The 19,751-nt window shown below is 28.8% G+C and overlaps 7 protein-coding genes across 12 annotated transcripts; 3 read left to right on the top strand and 4 right to left on the bottom strand.

Annotated features, from left to right (window-relative positions):
- Positions 1-837: 837 nt before the first annotated feature.
- Positions 838-4,612, bottom strand: LOC108553329 (E3 ubiquitin-protein ligase arkadia-A). Of its 6 annotated transcripts, none has more exons than XM_017908191.1 (13): positions 4,465-4,612; positions 3,704-3,888; positions 3,217-3,508; positions 3,007-3,152; positions 2,759-2,928; positions 2,534-2,673; positions 2,351-2,466; positions 2,136-2,259; positions 1,847-2,078; positions 1,549-1,722; positions 1,290-1,475; positions 1,132-1,214; positions 838-1,019 (listed from the first exon to the last, which is right to left on the bottom strand). In XM_017908191.1, exons 2-13 carry the CDS (start codon positions 3,885-3,887, stop codon positions 890-892), a joined length of 1,977 nt encoding a protein of 658 aa, XP_017763680.1. In that variant the 5' UTR covers position 3,888; positions 4,465-4,612; the 3' UTR covers positions 838-889. The 6 variants fall into 6 exon arrangements, with proteins under 6 accessions (XP_017763680.1, XP_017763683.1, XP_017763681.1 ...); XM_017908194.1 differs by having other exon boundaries at positions 1,847-2,075; XM_017908192.1 differs by having other exon boundaries at positions 2,534-2,670.
- Positions 4,613-5,458: 846 nt separating this feature from the next.
- Scsalpha1 (Succinyl-coenzyme A synthetase alpha subunit 1) lies at positions 5,459-8,060 on the top strand. The gene is made up of 7 exons (XM_017908189.1): positions 5,459-5,644; positions 6,439-6,674; positions 6,745-6,966; positions 7,110-7,214; positions 7,332-7,511; positions 7,665-7,799; positions 7,892-8,060. Exons 1-7 carry the CDS (start codon positions 5,608-5,610, stop codon positions 7,976-7,978), a joined length of 1,002 nt encoding a protein of 333 aa, XP_017763678.1. The 5' UTR covers positions 5,459-5,607; the 3' UTR covers positions 7,979-8,060.
- A 563-nt stretch (positions 8,061-8,623) lies between these two features.
- Positions 8,624-9,243, bottom strand: Alg13 (Alg13 UDP-N-acetylglucosaminyltransferase subunit). The gene is made up of 2 exons (XM_017908179.1): positions 9,151-9,243; positions 8,624-9,043 (listed from the first exon to the last, which is right to left on the bottom strand). The coding sequence occupies exons 1-2, from the start codon at positions 9,241-9,243 to the stop codon at positions 8,624-8,626; spliced, it is 513 nt and encodes a 170-aa protein (XP_017763668.1).
- A 283-nt stretch (positions 9,244-9,526) lies between these two features.
- Rtc1 (RNA terminal phosphate cyclase 1) lies at positions 9,527-11,178 on the top strand. Its single transcript, XM_017908202.1, has 7 exons — positions 9,527-9,668; positions 9,757-9,996; positions 10,141-10,307; positions 10,371-10,545; positions 10,631-10,781; positions 10,852-10,956; positions 11,034-11,178. The coding sequence occupies exons 1-7, from the start codon at positions 9,527-9,529 to the stop codon at positions 11,176-11,178; spliced, it is 1,125 nt and encodes a 374-aa protein (XP_017763691.1).
- Positions 11,179-11,273: 95 nt separating this feature from the next.
- Positions 11,274-12,714, bottom strand: LOC108553336 (Adenosine deaminase, tRNA-specific 1). Its single transcript, XM_017908203.1, has 3 exons — positions 12,026-12,714; positions 11,658-11,909; positions 11,274-11,553 (listed from the first exon to the last, which is right to left on the bottom strand). Exons 1-3 carry the CDS (start codon positions 12,712-12,714, stop codon positions 11,274-11,276), a joined length of 1,221 nt encoding a protein of 406 aa, XP_017763692.1.
- A 30-nt stretch (positions 12,715-12,744) lies between these two features.
- LOC108553317 (aldose reductase-like) lies at positions 12,745-14,088 on the bottom strand. The gene is made up of 6 exons (XM_017908178.1): positions 14,028-14,088; positions 13,778-13,858; positions 13,580-13,687; positions 13,227-13,513; positions 12,946-13,147; positions 12,745-12,884 (listed from the first exon to the last, which is right to left on the bottom strand). The coding sequence occupies exons 1-6, from the start codon at positions 14,086-14,088 to the stop codon at positions 12,745-12,747; spliced, it is 879 nt and encodes a 292-aa protein (XP_017763667.1).
- A 359-nt stretch (positions 14,089-14,447) lies between these two features.
- LOC108553331 (trafficking protein particle complex subunit 12) lies at positions 14,448-16,190 on the top strand. Its single transcript, XM_017908199.1, has one exon. It carries the CDS (start codon positions 14,532-14,534, stop codon positions 16,104-16,106), a length of 1,575 nt encoding a protein of 524 aa, XP_017763688.1. The 5' UTR covers positions 14,448-14,531; the 3' UTR covers positions 16,107-16,190.
- The last annotated feature ends 3,561 nt before the right edge of the window (positions 16,191-19,751 follow it).

The raw sequence follows: 19,751 nt of genomic DNA, 5'->3' as shown, positions 1-19,751 counted from the left end.
ATACATATTTTTGTTATCAGTAATAATACTAACAAAATAATATGGAAATGAAATTGTTTAATAACAAAAAAGTTTCCAAAATCATTTTTTTTTTCTTTTTCTTTTCAACGAAACTTCAAGGTCACTGATATTCTTTTTAATATGATGGTATATTTTAATGAAAAATAAAAAATTATTAATAAAGATTTATTCGAGTATAGTTTTATTAAAAAAAACTTACGAAAAGTATTACATAGCCTCAAAGTATCGCTCAATATGAAAACTTTAACTTTTCTCACAAATTCATTAAAGTATGATTAGTGTATATAAAATTTATATCAATATAGCACCCAGTAAAGAATTACTATAACACAGAAATAATATATTTTTGCATAATTGTTATTAGAGTACATTTGTTTCTGTTCTAATTTAAAAAATTTATTGTATTGACTGTTATTAATAATTAAAATTTCTTTTTTAGGTGACACATAATAAAAAAGTACAGTAAGAAACGCGAAGACATGTATCACTTCAATTATTTGATATAATCTAACAATTTGATGTCATCCGAAGTATTACATACATGATAAATTATCGGACAAAATACATGTTTTATTAATATAATAACACGTAATAAACAAACCTAACATTTTTTTATGTACACTATTATTAATACCCATGACATGGATATAAAGATAATAAATCAAACAAATCTCTCCTACAACTCCAGGAACTTAGTTCTATTCTGTTATCGATATTTTGATTATTCACAGTAAAATTTTTTACATCAACATTCATAGCAGTGTCAGAAAAAGGTTTACTCATGAATAGGATCTTTTAAAATATTTAGATGTGAATATTACCTGATTATACTTAAAAACGAAAACAGATGGTTAAAATCGACCTTAAACTATGCAGTGCTTTCAAGCTCCTTGTGTAGAAAAGTTTCAATATCCACTCGACATATAGGACAGCGTTTATTAGTACATAACCACTGATCGACACAGTCTATGTGAAATAAATGCATACATGGAAGCCTCCTATATAAAAATGTTATAAAGATATCATTAATATAAAATAATTATTGAATATGATAATTGAATATAATAATATTATAACAAATTATGATTGTATATCAAAATTAATTTGTACCTGACACTTTCACAGTCTTCAAATTCAGATAAACATATAGTACATTTTTCAACAGCATCTTCACTATTTTCGACTTTTTTCTCCTATAAAACAATAAAATATTAAGTTGAAGTAAGTATAATACGATTGTGAACATATGCATAAATGTAATTCATTACCCGTTTGTACTTGTGGCGGAATGTATGACTTTCAATTGACTCCTGTGTTGCTCCACAACTAATATGAGCCATGCGTCGTAGATCTACAAGACGCATATAATTTTGAAGTTGCGCCGACACATGAAACGTTGGATGTAACAAACCCAAAGATGAAAATGGCATCATATCGTGACCACCAGATCCTTGCTGTATGAAACAGATGTATACATTGCATATACAAAAGTTTATACGATTGAAAGCATTGTATTCAAATGCGTACCAAATGAACATGTCGTAACCAATTGATATGGATGTGGTGTCTATGTTGCGGGCCGGGTGGTCTTCGATGGGGACCATAATGATGATACATATGATGTACATAAGGATGAACTGGCGTTGAAGGCAGCATAACTGGCGGTGCTGGTTCCATTTCTACACCACTCAAAGGATTTTCCTGAATATATAAAAGAATATAAGATTACATAAATATTCAATATTCCTCCCAAAAAAGACGTCAGAAAGAAAATAGAAATTCATGTAACACTCAAATTATATAATTCTATTTTTCCATGTGTTACCATCACAGATTGTGCAGGATAAGGCGGGCTAACACTTGGTGGCCTTCTAGCCTCTGGATGACTATAAACAGTAGGTTGTTGTGGTGGTGGTAAAATTGGAGATGGAAAATAGTTTTCTACAAACGTCATATTTTCCGAACCGTTACAACGGTTATTCACAGGATCAGCATTTCCATTATTACACATATGTTGAGTTGCTTGATGCATATGTGGATTGCACGAAATCGTACTACTAAACATAAAAATTAATGTACGTCGTAAAATTTCAAATATTTATCATAATACTAACGGGTGATTAATAGAGACTCTTCGATGCAGACTCCGCCTATATATTTCCTGTACACGTTGTTGCATCCTCCATAGTCTTTCATGCATAGGATGCATACGCGATCTTGACATTCCTGGAGAAGCATCTACAGAAAAAAAGAGAAAAAGACTTGAAAATAACGTCATTAAAAATAATATTGGTTATTCTTCTTTTTTATCTTTTTATCATATTTTTACCTGGTATTTGGCTATATCTTACAGGGATTACAGGAATTGGAATTCTACAATTATGATGCATACATCCATGATACATATAATTTGGTGGACCATGCATGCAGTAAGCATTGTTCCCACTATAAAATAATTATTAAAATCAACATATAATGTGTTATATATACAAAAAGAATTTGTTAGTCATACCTATGTACATAATCCGTTGTCCCCGGATTTACTTCCGAAGTTGTTGGAGTAGGTGGAGTGTGTTCTTCATCTGACTCCACAGTTAAATCAACTACAGTGACTGAACGATTACTTTCCTCATTATTTTGCACAGAATTCTGCTATTAAAATATATTACATCTTATATTTTAAGCTTTCAATATAAATTCTCATGTTAAAGTACACATCATGATTAAACTAGTTCACCTTATTATTATGATTTACTGAAACAAGAACTTCAACTGAGCCATCTTTATCATCACTACTTGTAGTGATACTACTAGTATCGCTACTTGTAGTGATACTACTAGTAGTATCATCGCTACATGAGGACCAGTCTAATTGTAGATCAGGTGCTGATGGTGTATCATCATTTCCTATCCAATATAAAGTTAAACTGTAGGATATCTATTTATTATTTTTTATTCATTTACTAATGTGAAAAAATATTATACTTGTATGTGTAGAATGCTGCTGAGAAGTAATTGTATTTGGCAAAACTGAATGGTACAAAGTATTGACTTCATTGGCAGTGTCATTTTCAATATTTTGCATAACTCTGTTTAAGATATTTCCATCATTAATTGTTGATCTAATCGTGCTGGAAGTAAAAGTAGCAAACAAACTCAAAAGTTACTAAGAAAAATTTTATTATGAGCTGGTACCTGTTGGGAATTCCATCTGATAATCTAGATGGTCCAGCTACACCCAAATTATCAGGCTGTTGATCATTCAATAATTTACGTTCTTCACTTCTTTTACTTTTATGTTTTACTGGAGGATCACGCCCATGTAAAATTCCCCCTGCTGTTTCAGGTCCACGTAAATAAGTTCCAAAAACAAAATTATTGTTTGAACCAGAATGATGAGATGGATTTACATAAGGATTAATAGGTACCACATCTAAATCTTCTACATCACTTTCTGCAAATAAATGGTCATATTCCATTTCGTTGGCTAGAATGAAAAAATTAAATATTAAAATTATTCTTAATCTTTTTATATAAACATTTTCTTTACTAAACATGTAACATAATAAAATTAGTGAACTGTTTTGCCTAAAAGTAACTGTTATACTTAATATCAGCATATTAAATACAAAAAAAAAAGAAAAACTATAATACATATGTTATGTTATTATTTCAGCTATACCTGAATTAAATCTAGGTTGTGGAGAAGGATCAACTGTAGATGTAAATGCTGTATCAAATATGTCTGCTAAGGAAGTAGAATTTGCTTCCATAGATTGAGTTATAGATTCTGAATGATACAAACTATTTTGTTCGTCAGCTTTAGTTTTGCACCAAACATTTTGAGAACTCGTACTCTCTTCCATCCTGTTTGATAAATTTAAATATTGCATCATTTATGCAGATTATCATTAAAAAAATATTATTACAGAATTTTAAATAATATACTCATTATTTTTATTACGTTTATTTATATTAAAAATATTTTAAAGTTTATTTTCTTCTGGCATATAATTGATTATAAAATATAAAGTATAATTTTAACTATGATATAATTAAATTAAATAAAATACTACATAAATTACAAAATTGTATACTCTAATAAAGAATATATACATAATTTTTTTTATTCCTAATGACAGATCTTTCTTTTACCTTTATAAAAAGGTACATTCTAAACAGTATTAGCCTTCAATATAAGAAAATTTATTTAGTGACATGTAACTCATAATAATATATATAATAAGGATTATTCCGTATTATGTAGGGGCAATGTAATTAAAATAACTTTTTAACATTAAGAAGTAATTTTCAAGAATTATGTTGGAAATTATATTTGAAACATTCGGCATTTCAAAGAAATTTTACTATTTTTTTTCATAGGTGCTTTAAATGATATCAAAACGGAGTAGTACAAACTATGAAAGAGTTTTTTTTGTGTACCTTATAATTCCTTCAACGGTTTTGTAAAACGATAAGGCTCACTTCACCACGTCATTTTTATCAAGATATTTATTTTCTATACATCACTGTCATTTATGTCGTTCTACCTATGCGCATCAATATTAACTTCGTAATCAGATCACTTCGAATTTTAATAAACTGTTCAATCCATATGAAAATTTGTGTATAATTAAATTCTTATGTCAGTAATAACAATAAAATCGAAAAAGGATTTACGTAGACTTTCTTTCGATAATCTACATTTGGCAACTATGATACCATCAATCGTAACTTTCATTAACTACGCTCAATTTTAGCTGGCCTCCGTTGATTATGCAGCTTGCTACCTTTCCTTATTATAAAACTACTATTACGTTTGTTACTAATTATTGCAACATAAATTTCTTATTTATACATATAATACTAATTTTTTTTCTACTTTATTTATTTCATTATCCTATCGTATTATTTTAATTTCCTTATTGACTATTTTTATTTAAAATAAATGGATTTGGTGACGGATTCTAGTATATATTTTAAAGACGTAAATAGGGATAAAAATAATTTCTCTATATTTTTACCTGTGAGCGGAATAACCTGTAAAACTAGTGAAATTGGCGTAATAATTCCTAGATCTTAGAAATTTAGATGCTGAATTAGGTTTTACATTAAATTACAATGAAGTAGCAAAATGAATTTCATAATTTTCTCAGTTTTTTTAAATATTTCATATTTCATAAAATTTATAAAATTTAACTGTATATTAGTATATCGTAAACTTTAGTTTTACACAGAAATTTTTTCATTGTTTAATGTGAATTATGATTTTTATATCATAATAATCATTTCAATATAGTTAAAAACTCGTATAAAATCATGCTTACAATACAATTTTAGTATTAAAAAATTAAATTGACAAAAATACATTATAAAATAATGGACCAATCAGTTCGATGTTCAATATTCCTGTCATTTGACAAGTTCATAACGAATCTGGAGTATTAGAGTACATGCGTACACTTTGTCCGTATATTTTCTTTCGAACTTGACCTCGCTAGTACATCAAAGGTAGTCCTCTTAATGGTAATTCTCTAATAATTCAATTTCGTTTATTGACTATTTTGAGAGAAACAGCATTGAAAGATGGCTGTGGCTGTCAGAACTTTTTCAAAATTTACAGGTAAGACAAAATAATTTTTCAATGTCAAAAAAGACTTTTGTATATTTCGAAATAGTTGTTTCAGGTTTATGATATATTGTAAGATTTCACGCCCGTTTTTTTTTGTTTCATGGGTCACTCCCTTGTTTTTTAAAATTGAAAATATCTTTGACATTTCTCGTTTATGTTAATATTTCTATTATGTGAAAACTCATGATTATTCATAATTTAATTTTTCTACCAAAATGCTTTTTCTTATTAAACTGATTACATTAGTTTCATCCAATTCTAACTATTAATGAAGCATTATGTAATTCTATATTAAATTTTTGACTATTTCATATATATTTATAAAGTACATTTTAGAGTACATTTTAAAATTATATTTTATATAATTTATTTTATAGTTTAGTCTATTAATATTATTTCATGCAATTATCAAACATAATGTTTGCATATTCATTTCAACATATCAGTTAATATTGTAGTGTATAGTATGTGTAAATGTCATAGTACATATCATACTAATCATTTAAATTTATTGGATGATATTTAGTCAATGAACCTTGACCCAAAAGTTAAGAAATTTGATATTGTTTCTATAAATAACATCTGTTTTAAGACAATGGTCATTTAAAATCTCCCCATATCATAAAATAATATATATTTTATTATTATGACATTTATTACTATATGAATTATAATATATAATGAAACAAAATAAATTATTAGAATTTATGTTCTTTCTTTGTTCTATAAAAATCTTTTATTAAAGGGACATTTTAATAAAATAAATCATTTTTTTTATGTTTCAGTGAAAAATTGTAGTAATTTATTACGTACCCAAATAAGATTCAACTATATAGATACTAGAAAAAATTTAAAAATTGACTCTAACACCAAAGTTATATGTCAAGGTTTTACTGGTAAACAGGGGACATTTCATTCTAAACAGGCCATTGAATATGGTACTAAAATAGTAGGTGGTATTAGCCCTAAGAAGGCTGGAACAGAACATCTTGGAAAACCAGTCTATAAGACTGTAAAAGAGGTTAGCAAATGATTTTATAATTTTATATTTTCTATAAAAAATTTACATATTAATTGCGTTTTTATCTTAGGCAAAAGAAGCTACCGGTGCTACTGCAACTGTTATTTATGTTCCTCCTCCATCTGCAGCAGCAGCTATTATGGAGGCAATAGATGCTGAAATGCCATTAATTGTATGTATTACAGAAGGTATTCCACAACATGACATGGTCAAAGTTAAAAGACGACTTTTGGAGCAAGACAAATCTCGTTTAATTGGCCCAAATTGCCCAGGAATAATAGCTCCAGAACAGGTACACATATTTAATATTTATTAATATTTCAAAATTTGTTTTAAATTCGTTATTACATTATATATAAATTTATAACTTAATATGTATAACTATGTTAAATGTGCATATATTGTAATGTATTTTATATCATGTTACTATTTCAGTGTAAAATAGGTATTATGCCAGGACACATACATCAAAAAGGAAAAGTTGGTATTGTATCAAGATCAGGAACATTAACATATGAGGCTGTGAATCAAACAACCCTTGTAAGTGATTTTTTTTTTATTAAGATTTTTTTTTCTTTCACTTTAAATGGAATGAAAAATAATATTTCTTTTTTAATAATTTTCTAATAAAAATTCATTGAAGAATTTTATTTTAAGGTTGGTCTTGGACAAACACTTTGTGTTGGAATTGGTGGTGATCCATTTAATGGAACAGACTTCATTGATTGCTTAGATGTATTTCTCAGGGATCCAAATTGCGATGGTATTATAATGATTGGTGAAATTGGTGGTAGTGCAGAGGAATCAGCAGCGGAATACCTCATTGAAAATAATACTGTTGGTTGTTCGTCTAAGTTATTGGTACCCAAGTTCCATCCCAACCAAATTCCACTGTCCTTTATATTTTACAAAACACTATATATTCTTATAAATATAAGTCATTTTAATATAATCACATACAAATGTAATATATGTTTGCCATAATTGTAGGGGAGTAAAGCAAAGCCAGTAGTATCATTTATTGCTGGTATTACTGCCCCACCTGGTCGAAGAATGGGACATGCTGGAGCAATCATTTCAGGAGGAAAAGGAGGTGCTCAAGATAAAATCAATGCACTTGAGAAGGTTATTAATTTTTTATTTACTATAGAATTATATTTTTTACTTTAGTCCCGAAACATTTATGTTAAGTACAAATATTCTATTTTATTTATTAGGCTGGTGTAATAGTTTCAAGGAGTCCAGCACAATTGGGAAATGAACTCTTAAAAGAAATGACACGTCTTGGCTTGGTCTGTAATTAAGTACACATGCCACTATAAATATACATATGTAGTTTGCCTCATATGGATGTATCTTCGTACAATAAATTGAAAGTATAAACAATGCTAGGGCCGTTTAAGAAACAAAACGATATAATGCATTGAAAATGTGCGAATTTATTAAATCATTGGTTAAACAATGATTATGTTCGTCGGCATGCGAAGTTGTTCGTCTATTTTATTCGTAAAGAGAAAATTTGCAAAGAAACAAGAACATTTGTTGGGGAACTAAATTTAGTTTAACATTGTACAGTATTTAAAAAATGTTTTTACTGGTATAGCTTTTATTTTAACAATTAGCAGCTATCCAAAGATAATATAGAAAATATTTAACAATAACTGCCACTATACTTCGTTACCATTTTTTTTAACCAGAAATTATAAATTTTTCTATGCTATTACACCATAATTTTAAGAAAGAGTTATTTAAGTAATTCTTACTATATTGTTGTAAATTATACTAAAGCTATATCTGTTATAACAAATAATTAAAGCTGTTATATACCCTTATTGTAAAACATTGAAAACTTAAATATATTAAATGATATCGATTAACCTTTTAAGTTCCTTACTTGTTATAAGTAAAAAATAAAAACATTTGTCTTGAAAAATTGTTTAAACTTATTGTTATGGTGAAAATCCCATTATTTGATCTATGAGCTTAGCGATATGTTTACTTCTCTCATAAACTAAAGGTTTCAGTTCAGCAAAATTCATAATTTGTATAGTATTTAACAAAGTTCTGCAGGTACAGTAATATAAATGTTTATCGTTGTAGAGCTGTTCAGCTAGTTCTAATTGATGATTATCCATCAAATTTTCATTTGTAACTACAATCAAATTTTTTTTATTTTCCAAAGCATCCAGAATACTTCCTGCACCTGCATGACTTATGATAAGATCAGTAGTTTCTATATATTCAATTATATTTCTACTTAAATTAAAATATTCTATATTAATAAAACCACAACGTGGAGTACAATCTGGTATGAATAATGTTCTGCCAATTTGCAGAGTAATGTCATTATATCCTTTTGATGATAATTCCTAAAATAATTAATTATGAACTAATATGTATCTAAAATATTACACTTTGCATTAAAAAACTGAATATTATAAGCAAAAAGAGCTATAAAGTATCATATTTCTGTTACCTTTAAAACTTCTGAACTAAGTACTGTATCGATTAATTCATCAAATTTGGTAGTGCCAACAGTAACAAATACTTTTTTTTTTATTAGTGACATTTTAAATATTTAGAAATATTACAAACCTTAACACTAATTGTAAAACAAATTCTAACGATAAGATAAAGAAAAAACTTTATACTGATTGTTGTTTATATAACAATACGATGTTATATACAAGAAAATTAATAAGAAATACTCAATAATTTTGATGAACTGTCACTTCGTTGATCTTTTCGTGTAATATAAAGTAAAACTATACTTGACTAAACAGTGTTATGACGTCAGACAATTCCATGTTTCTGTCACGTTATTTTGTTTATTACGTTGATTTTAATAAAGTATGCCATCTAAAATAAAAAATAACATTCTAACATACGAAGGTTGTAATTATTTACGATATCGCTTATTATTATCAACATTATCAGGCAAGCCTGTACGAATTACAAATATTAGAATTAAAGATGATGATCCTGGACTTAAAGGTTAGTTAAAACATGTTTATTTTTGAAAAGTATTCAAATAAAATTATAATATTAATAAAAAATATTTACATAATATTTTTTTCATTAGAGTACGAAGTTAGTTTTATTCGTTTACTGGATAAAATTACAAATGGATCGAGAATAGAATTAAATGAAACAGGAACTAGTTTATACTATAGTCCCGGATTATTGAATGGTGGTGAATTAGAACACGATTGTAACGTACAACGAGGTATTGGTTATTATTTAGAAGGAATTGTGATATTAGCTCCATTTTGTAAAAAAGCTGTAGATATAAAACTTAAAGGAATTACTAATAACACAATAGGTATGTAATATTTTACAATATAACTTTGAAAGTAAAATATTAACAATTACAATTATATTTTAATTAACAATTAATTGCTATCATAATTATAAAAAGCTGGGAAATTAAAAAAAAATAATTAAAGTATATGATTTAATTTTTAAGATCCATCTGTGGATAGAATCAAAGCATCTGCTGTACCAATACTAAAAAGATTTTTGTCTGGTGATAATGAAATTGTCTTTACTATCAGCAAAAGAGGATCTGCACCTTTAGGTGGTGGAGAAATTAAGTTCAAATGTCCTGTTAGTCGTAATCTTCGAAGTATCCAAGTTAGTATAAAATACATTTGTTATACATTGAAATATTTATAATTAAGAAAAAAACATTATTAGCTTCAAGACAGTGGAATGGTAAAAAGAGTAAGAGGTACTGCATGTAGTATACGTGTATCACCTGCTATTGCTAATCGAATTGTGGAGTCAGCTAAAGGTATATTATTAAAGTTCTTGACAGATGTTTACATTTATACAGATCATTGTAAAGGTGCATCCAGTGGAAAGTCACCAGGTATATATCTAATATCATTCTATTTACATTTTTTCTTATATTATATTTATTATATTAAATATTTTAAATGCTGAAAATATATCAGGCTTTGGAGTAAGTTTATCAGCTGAAACAACCACTGAAGTTGTTTTTGGTGGAGAAGCATTTTCACCTCTAATGACAACAGATTCTTTACCTTGTGTACCAGAAGATATTGGTAAAGAAGCAGCTATGAAATTAATTGATGAAATTTATAGGTAAAGTAAATATGACTAAAGAGTATGCATAAAATAATAAACAATATTATATAAATTTATATGATTTTAGAAATGGTTGTATTGATTCACCTTTCCAAGCTATGACTGCAGTATTTATGGCATTGGGTAAGAAAGACGTTTCTAAAGTTGTAACAGGTCCTTTAACACCATCAATGTAAGCAGTTATTTTATACACATATGTATCCTAAAACGAAGAATTGATTAAGCTTATGCGTGATATTATTTTTACAGGATACAATTTTTACGCGATTTAAAAGACTTTTTTGGAATCGTCTTTAAAATTGAATCACTGAAAGAAGAGGATGAAATATTAGAGCAAGTTGCATTGACTTGTATAGGTGTAGGATATACTAATATAAGTAAACGAACGTTGTAAAATATTTTTATTACATGTACCAATTTTATAATCTAATAAATGGTAGTATATATTTTTATAATTCCTCAATTTATGTGTTAAGAAGAATTAAATATCTATAACACGAATGTCTGTAAGTGAATTGATTTAGTAGGCCAAGCATGAAAAGGTCCTAATTTTAAGGCATTCCATAGACTTTGATAACTTTTAGACCATTTTTTACAATCTATATAAGTAATTTTTTTAGGATGTCTTATATTACAATCAAAATGTTGATATTTTTCACAAGTTCGTAAAAACGTTTCAAAAAGTGCTCGTCTCGTTATAAGTAAATTGCTACCTTTTTTCTTTTTTGTAGTTCCTTGCTTTCTACCCTCAACTGCTACCTCAGTATTACTGTAAGTTAAAAATTATTAAACTTCTCTTACTTAATTCTAATATTAGTCGTAACTTATAAAATAGAGGAAGAAATACATATATATATAAGTACTAAACATTACCGATTTTTTACCGCACACCATATTATACTTGATGGACATGGATGTTTTCTTTCAGAATCCTTTTGTTGTTTAAAAGAATATTTACTTTGTACAATTTTTAATTTACACATTTTTTCATCAAATCGTTTATACAACCCTCGTTCCATTGCTTCCAAAGAAAAAGGAGAATTACCCCCAACTACAATAGTTTCCATTTTTATTGTAGGTATAAGTAATGATAAAAGTGATCCTTGTACTCCAAGTATATTCCACCTAAAATTATGAAAATATAATAATATTATAAAAATATAATGATAATATTATGAAAATTGTCATATTTCATAAAAGTAGTATATATTTATAGTATAGTATAGTATATATTTATTTACTTTGCCATTTTATCTGAACAAGACAGACTGAGAGTAGGATTTCCTCTGCCTGGTTTAGTACGAAGTGGCCCAACCACATGATAATTTACACCAGGCAAATGAGGATCTTGATATTTTTCAGATTTAAGACATTTTGCTCCAGTTCTGTATATATCGTCTATGTTTTGTTTTTTATTTTTACCAGTATTTAACTTTCTTATTTCTATTTTATTATTATAATCACATTTTTTTATTTTCATTGGAGGAGTATCATCTTCATAAAATTCTTTTTTCAAAAATATAGAACAATCTCCACAAGGTGTTTGACTTGTGAAAAAGTGAAATGATATTCCATCATTTAGTTTAATTTTTTTCTTATCATCTATTGTAAAGATATCACTTGTAGCACCATTGAGTAAAAAATCAATTTGTTCATATAAATATCTTAAAAATGCACGTCTAACAAGAACTTCTGCATGAGAATCACTTAATCTACAACCTACTTCGTATAAGTTTGTATTTATTAAATCTATTTTTCCCAAGCACTTTGTTCCTGTAGCAAGTGCTACTAAAAAGAGTGAATTATTCTTTTTTTTTAATACTATACTTGATAACACAGTCCATTCTTTGTTTGATGGTTTACCATTCTTACCAAGTTCATCATATTTTTCTAAACAAAGCTGTGCTATTTGATCTGGAAAATCCCTCATACTTTCAATTTTATTTGCTTTTAAATTTATTTAATTCACATTAGAAGGATTCCAAGCATATTTCTGTTGAGGTAGAGAAGATAAAGCATTCATACTGTTGTCATCAATCAAAAAGTCTAGTTGTATATTATCTTTTATGTGATCTTTATTTACTGCTTTGGGAATAATACCTGAAATAGTTTCATTAAATGATATGTACTAAAAGCTATAATTAAAAAATAAATTATTTACCAATTCCTTGCTGCAAAGCCCACTTTAATAATAATCTTGCTGGAGATACATTAAGTTGAGAAGCTATGTTTTCCACAATTGGGTCTCTTAAAAGATTCATACTACTACTAGTTCCTAAAGAAGAATATGCTTGTACATGAATTCCTTTTTCATTACAATACTTAATTAATTCTTCTTGACGGTAATGTGGATGCAATTCTACCTACAAGAGAGAAATGTATTTTAATTTTCTAATTAATATAAATTAAAATAAAAATTAAATGTGAATACAATTAACCTACTTGATTGACAGTTGGTGGTATATCTTTACAATTATGCAATAATTCTTCTAAATGTTTGATTGTATAATTGGATACACCTATTGATCTTATGAATCCTTTCTTCTTTAAATCTACTAACTTATACCAAGTCTTTACTCTTAAACTTTGGTTATATGATGAAGTTTCTGGTATACGACTTGCACCTGGCCAATGAATCAAATACAAATCAATGTATGAGGTATTAAGTGCCTTAAGAGACCTTTGCACAGACTGTTCTATTCCTTCTGGATCACCATTTTCACTAGGAGCTATTACATACATAACAGTTTAATTTGTTTTACAGTTATTCATTTAAAAGCATTATTAATACGTACAAAGCTTAGTTGTAATAAAAATATCACTCCTCTGAAGATTATATTTGGGTAATAAATGTTTTAACGCATAACCAATATCTCCTTCATTTCTATACACTGCAGCTGTATCTATGTATAATAAATGATAAGTTATAAATTTATAAAATGTATTTATAATTAGATAAATAAATAGTATTGACAATTTCATTATGTACATACCAATAGAACGAAAACCTACTTTTAAACTTTCATCTATTACTTCATATATTACATTTCTTCCCTGAATTTTATATGTTCCAACTAAAATAAAAATGGTTTATGTGAAAAGGATGAGTTGAATTTTTATTATTATTTTAATATCTATCTTAAAGTTATAAATATTATAGATATATTAAAGTACATATATAGATAATGATTTGTTGAAGGTAAAAAGTAATATATAGTATTTATTATATTTCAATAAGCTTACATCCAATAAGGGGCATATCATAGCCACTTGAAAGACGAACATTTTTCATTATATTGGCCATAATATTACATCTAATTTATGTTTATTATTATATTTGTAATATACATGTGCATATTCACACATATGTATGTTACTATTGTTTATTATATAACTATGGCATTATTATTTTAGAGTGCCATCGTTAGTAAAATGAAATTAATTAGAAGGGAATTATCTTTTGTTATTTAGTACTATTTTATAATATATACAGTATACAATATATAATATATAAGATTAGAGTTTTTAAATCTAGTTTTGATATATTAAAGTTACATTAATAATAGACGAATAAAAAAATATTGGTACATTGTACCACGTTCTATAATATACGTACTTCGTGGCAGAATGTTTCCATCTGATTTTGACAGTTGACGTCTAAGTTTTCTTTTAATTTAATGTTTATAACACTTTGTAAACTACAAATGTAAATAGATTTAAAGTGAAAATAAAATAGTTAGATGTAGAATGGCAGAAGAAAATGAAATTTCATCACAACAGAAATTCGAAACCACTGGAGAGATTACGAAAGAAATGGAGGCTGATATCAGCCGCTATTTTGAAAATGCATCTCGCACGATTTTCGACGAGATTGTTTCACCTAAGAAAGAAGATTTCTTTGACATGCAAAGAAGTTCAGGAAGTAGAATTCCAGATTTCGAATTATTAACAGATCAATCAAATGAATTTTTAAAAAGTAATTCATTGCTCGGTAATGAACGACTCGATCATAGTGGCACAAGTGATGTACACAGAGATGCATGGGTACCTTCTGAACAAACAAGAAAAATTCTACGAAGTGTTGCCACATCAACTGCTGGGACTACATTCCTCGACAGAGAAAACTTAACTATGCCAGGGCTTGCAGTTCAGGGAGATATGCCAAATTTAATTAAGAGTACTGTTGTACGTTTTCTAGGTGAAGATGAAAATATGCAGAGACATGTACTTACTGCTTCTGATGTAACTCAAGATGAACGTGGTTTAAGGAGATTAATACAAGCTGGTTGTTATAAAGCAGCAATAAATTTATCAGGAAGATTATTAGCAGTGTATGCTCAAGGATATGGCAAGATAAATCAACCTAGTAAACATTCTCCACATTCCTTGCAACTATGGTATACACGGCTAGCTTTGTTAACTAAACTCAAGCAAATTGATATTTTAGAGAATGAGTCTAAACCATTTGGTAATCTCGATAAGCCAGACATGTATTTTACATTTTATCCAGAACTTTATGGTACTAGACCAGGTTCTATGGCTTCCTTTTCCTTTAGATTGCTTTTGGCTGAGATTCCAATGTATTGTGGGAAACCAAAACAAGCATTGGATAATCTTTACAAAGTTTTAGCAACAGTGAACCAAATTATAGCTAATTTTAGTTCTGGATTCAATGGAGATGGATCACGTGTTAAAATAAATCCTGCAGAACAAGAGGATGCTATTAGATTGTGGAAAGGCAGAAGATCCAGAGTTTTTATATCTATCACTAACTGTGCAGTTAGTATGAAAAATTATGTATTGGGTATAGATATTTTAGAAAGACTTTGTGAATCTGCAGATTGGACACCTGAACAAATGGATGCATTGAGAGCCAGCATAGGTAGATTGCATTTATTTTTAGGAGATGTTTCAGCAGCAGACAAATTTTTAATCAATTTACATAAAAAGGACAGTGGTCCTACTGTTCAGGAGTTAACAGACAGAGGATTAATGGCAGTAGCTCACAATTCTTTCCAGGAAGCATACAAGTGTTTCCAAGCAGCAGAAACATTAGATCCATCAAATATTACATTAATTAACAATATGGCTGTTTGTCTCTTATATACAGGTCAGTTGAAAGCAGCAGTACATTTGTATGAAAGTATGATAACAAGAAATCCTGTAAAAAGTCTGCAAGAACCTATACTATTAAATATATGTACCTCTTATGAATTGCATACAACTCATTGTAAACAACCAAAATTACATTTATTGAGTCAATTGAACAGATATAAAGGAGATGCTGTAGATATACAGTGCCTGAAACTTCCTTTAAATTGAAATCATTGCTTTCGTCCATGTACAGTATATGATAGGTCGAGGATAAAACTTAAAATCTGTTATTTAATTATTAAAATGGTTGAACCAAGCAATGTATAAATTTTAACAATAAAAGTCGGTTTTAATCGTGTTCTTAAAAATTTACTACTTTTCCTTTTAGTTTTTACCTAATTTTATAATTATTAAATTATTTTATGTTTTTATTTGTCACATGATCTTGTTTTTATTTAAATTATTAAATTATTGAAACTAACTTTAAAATTCAATCGTCGATAAAAATATTTATCATTTTTGTGTCACTCCCAAGATTATCGACTTAGCATAGAATAAGATTGCAATACTACCAGTGGTTAAAATTCAAACTAAATATGATGAAAATTATTAAATTAAATTCAAAGGACATTATAAATCAGTCAAATTTTTATAAAATGTTAAATCTGTATCGAATTAATCATGTTTATTATAAATTTATTTTTCAAATTTTAAACATTCATAATTATTTGACCTTCTTTATTAATATAAAGAATGTTTCTAATGAAACGTTTATTGAAACTAAAAATTTATTCCAGTTAAATAGTTCATTAAATAAATTGTATGCAGACAAATGAAATAGTGTCACTACCCAATAAAATGAAAATAGGGGTCTATATCTAGTAATATAAATGGAATATGTGTATGTAATTTTGCATATGTATGCAACTTTATACGTATAAATACTTATATAATTCTATACGGTTAGACAAATAACCTATGCCATTTCCAATTCTAGAATCAGAATGGGCGGAGATACTGAACAACTGACTCCGCCTCCGGGCCCCTAATGGGTAGGAATCACTAAATTATTGGTCCCACTAATAAAATTTTAATAGGCATAATTAATTTCTTGATGGATGGTGAGATTTCATTTCATCTTGCATAATATTTTTATATGAGGAATAATTGATCAATGTTTCGCTTATCACAGTTCTAAGGTTTAAGGAACACAGGTTAAGAAATGCAACATTGATGTCAAAGTAAAATAGCCTTTATTACATCGTGAAACGAGGACAATTTAATGAACGTTCAACAATTGCTAGAATTCTCTCTCTCTCTCTCTCTCTCTTTCTTTCTTTCTTTCTTTCTCTCCCTCCCGTTCGTCCTTTCATACACGCACTCATTCTTTCTTCTCACTCTCTCCCCACATTTGTGTCACTCGGCTTCAACTGTATACACTTTTATCTCGCACCTCTTTTCTTCCTTTCGTCTCTTCGTTTTTATTACTTGTTGTTTTCACCTCATCTGACATATGTAATTGTCGTGCTCGTAATGTTCTTCGAGAATAATGCATTACAGGACACATACTTTGTCACCATGTCAAACGTAACCTTGTCGATCTATCCGCGTTATCAATCTTTATATCCTGCCCCTTCTGTCCGCCTATTTTTCGTCACGCTATAAGATTGTTGACGATTCTAACATGATTCTTCCTTTTTACTCTCTCTTTCTTTCTCGTGACTTATCTTGCTCTATTAGTAGGCGGTACATTAATAGCATACACCATTCAGATCGATTCCAAAACTGCACTCTCTCTCCCTGCAGAAAAAAGGCACGAACTGGCGGAAAAGTCGGCCTAACTGTATAATATTTTCATTTATTTTATTATGGATGGAACTTCGTCACAATACATTATTTTTAATTTCATTTCTTTTCTCTGCTGCTTCTTTCCGCAGTGTGTAATAGATTCGGCTTCACTTTTGTTTCAGCCGAATTAATCGATTCGTGCTTCGAAAGTTCGCCGCGTAGTGCGCGCAGTGTTCAATTCGCCCCCTTTTATTATATTTTTATCTTTCTCTACCCCTCTTTTTTCTTTATTTCATTCCTCATCTCGAATGCCCATTATCAACGATCGAACTTTTGAAAGGAGATCGTTTTAGTTAGAATAACGTATTTTTGTAACATTAATCAGCGATTTAATTACAAGAATATACTCCTTCTCCAAAAAGTGGTTATTATTTTGAAATTTATATCGAATCAAAGTAACTAATTTATAGTCCTTGCTTCGATAATATCGTGCAATATTAAACAATGTGAAATTATGATATTTTGAAACGAAATTGGTACAATTGCAATTTTTTTTAATAAATTCCCATTGGAAGTTAGAATTAAAACATTATACAGTGCAATTGTTTTTCGAGCTATTTTGCAACCGCTCGCTTCAACACCACGAGATCATTTCACCCGGAGAAGGCACTGCGTCCACTACGCAGCTGGAACCTTCCGGCTTTCATCTTTTTTCCCCCTCCCTCCACCATCCTCTCAAGTATCTACCGCATATTACGCTTCACTGTTACAATAACATCCGCATTGCTATTCCTGGCGACTAAATGTAACCTTATGAATGTATTACCTATGTACATATATGCTGTGCCGTGTTCACACACGTATCCACACGAACACAAGGAACGCGCGCGCATACATACGTGTGTAGGCATGCATTTAGCAAATTTATCCTCTTTTTCACACTTACGATTTATATGTATATATATATATACGTATATATATATACTATTGTAATTAATGCTTACGTTTTCTAACCTCTAAAAAGAAACGGTATTATTATTGTCCTGCCATATCTTTTTCCGAGTATTTATCTTGTGTACATACACGCAACACGCATACGCTTTTCATGCACACACGCACGATTCTGGTGCTTATGTAACGTAGTCATGGAAAGCTCGATGGCATAACCACCAGTGTTCGTCGAGTACAATTTAAAGCGAACATTTTATTATCCTCGCATGCTTCTCGTCCAAGACAAAATCACAATACGTTCTCGTGAAATTCGTTAAACACCTTTCGTAGAGCATATGTAGAGAGCGCTCAATATTAAGGTATTTTTTTGCAACTTTACGAAGATACTCTGCTATACATAATTTATGGCACACTATTTACTCGCTCTATGTTTATTGTCCACGGTAGAGGAAACAGTTCTTCGATAGATGGGAGAAGCATCGCGGGGATAATGTTACTTTCGACGAGAGAATTCATTTCGAGATCGAATCATTGAATTTCTATGTTATTTCGGTAACTAGGCAAGCTCGGTCGTTCACGGAAGGCATCGTACGGTGCTCATTTTTTTTAAATCGTTGCATCAACAATCATTAACAATTTTTTTTTTTCTTTTTTTCTTGTATTTCTCTCCTCGTTTTCTCATATTTCGCTTGTTTCATGCTCTTACGAGTATTCATTTAGTTAATTACTTCTTTTTTTTTTTTTTTGTTAGTTTTCACGTAATAGTTTAGGAAGTAACGGAGACATAATCGATGCCGGTGCGCGAAAGCTGGCAAAATTACGCTTTAGTCTGTCTGTTATTTAGTAGTACGTACATACATACATCGAGGCGAGCAGGTTGCAAATACTCCCGAATCAGAGCAAATATTTCTATTTTTATATATCTATATTTATATTCATATATTTATATATTTATATTTATATATATATAATTTTTTTTTATTCTTCATTTAGTCACTTATACGTATGCAATATTGTCTTCGTAAATTTCCTGCTTTTCCTTCCTGATGTCCTAAACCCGTTGGTCGTGAAAGTATTCGAAAGTACAGAATTGAGGCTTTTCCGAGAGTGAGAACAAGAATAATTGAATAAAAA

Source organism: Eufriesea mexicana, unplaced genomic scaffold, assembly GCF_001483705.2.
Source record: "Eufriesea mexicana isolate 0111107269 unplaced genomic scaffold, ASM148370v2 scaffold10239, whole genome shotgun sequence".
In the NCBI taxonomy this organism is placed as follows: Eukaryota; Metazoa; Arthropoda; class Insecta; order Hymenoptera; family Apidae; genus Eufriesea; species Eufriesea mexicana.
The sequence above is the reverse complement of the archived record's forward strand: the minus strand, read 5'-3'. Positions and strand labels throughout refer to the sequence as shown.